Source organism: Arachis ipaensis, chromosome B07, assembly GCF_000816755.2.
Source record: "Arachis ipaensis cultivar K30076 chromosome B07, Araip1.1, whole genome shotgun sequence".
NCBI classification, from domain to species: domain Eukaryota; kingdom Viridiplantae; phylum Streptophyta; class Magnoliopsida; order Fabales; family Fabaceae; genus Arachis; species Arachis ipaensis.
This window is the reverse complement of record NC_029791.2, coordinates 10,432,915-10,433,985: the sequence shown is the minus strand read 5'-3', so window position 1 is coordinate 10,433,985 and position 1,071 is coordinate 10,432,915. Positions and strand designations below refer to the sequence as shown.

The 1,071-nt window shown below is 29.1% G+C and overlaps 1 protein-coding gene across 2 annotated transcripts in view; it reads left to right on the top strand.

Annotated features, from left to right (window-relative positions):
* Nucleotides 1-1,071, top strand: part of LOC107609232 (auxin transporter-like protein 1) — a 6,964-nt gene that overhangs the window by 1,883 nt on the left and 4,010 nt on the right. For both annotated transcript variants that reach the window (XM_016311114.2, XM_016311113.2), the window contains exons 4-5: nt 158-270; nt 347-530. In XM_016311114.2, coding sequence (XP_016166600.1) covers nt 158-270; nt 347-530 — 297 coding nt within the window. The remainder of the gene's footprint in view (nt 1-157; nt 271-346; nt 531-1,071) is intronic.

Genomic DNA, 1,071 nt, shown 5'->3' with positions numbered 1-1,071 from the left:
ATTTAGTCAAACTATTAAATCATTTAATAACTCTCAGATATCAACTTTACATAAATTTTTAATATATTTTATTTTATTTTAAATTTTTGTCACAAAACAATTATCAAGCGTCAAAACTGCGAATATGAGTGATAATTTGATATGATGGATGATGCAGTGGTTTGAGGTGTTGGATGGACTCCTGGGACCTTACTGGAAAGCCGTTGGATTGGCATTCAACTGCACTTTTCTACTCTTTGGATCTGTTATCCAGCTGATAGCCTGTGCAAGGTTTCATATAGTAATTTCTAATTTTATATTAGATTAGAAGATGCTTAGTGAATAACTAATGTTATGCATCATGCAGTAACATATACTACATAAACGATCACTTGGATAAGAGAACATGGACATACATATTCGGAGCATGCTGTGCCACCACAGTCTTCATACCATCATTTCATAACTACAGGATTTGGTCCTTCCTTGGCCTTGCCATGACCACCTACACTGCTTGGTATTTAACCATTGCTGCCCTTCTTCATGGCCAGGTAATTGTCTAATTATTCTTCTCATTTTTAAATAAAAAATTATTTTTTATGTTTTTAAAAAGTAATATATATTTAAATGTTTACTCTTTTAAATACAAAAAAAAAATTAACAGAATGAAACTAAATCTTTATTTTTTCTTCTGGGTTTTTTTTAAACAAAAAACTCAACATAATAAGGTGGAACAGTTAGAAAATACAAAATTACTAAATAACAAAATAAAAAATTAAATTATAGTCATCTCTGACATTGTCATCAACAACTTGAATGATCAAAATCAACCTACTCTTTATAGCTTTTAATCGATTTGTTGATAACCTTTGCAACACCTACTTCTTGATTATTGAATATCCTATTATTCCTTTTCAGCCAAGTATTTCAGATAATAGTACAAAATTCATCGATAGACAATGATCCGATCAACCTCTCTACTCACCTTTAAGCCACGTCTCAAAAAATTCTTCCGTTAACATTTAAAGTTTAATTAAAAAATCAATTATTTTTCTTCTAAATTCTAAATTCTCTAAAAAATAATTTTACGAT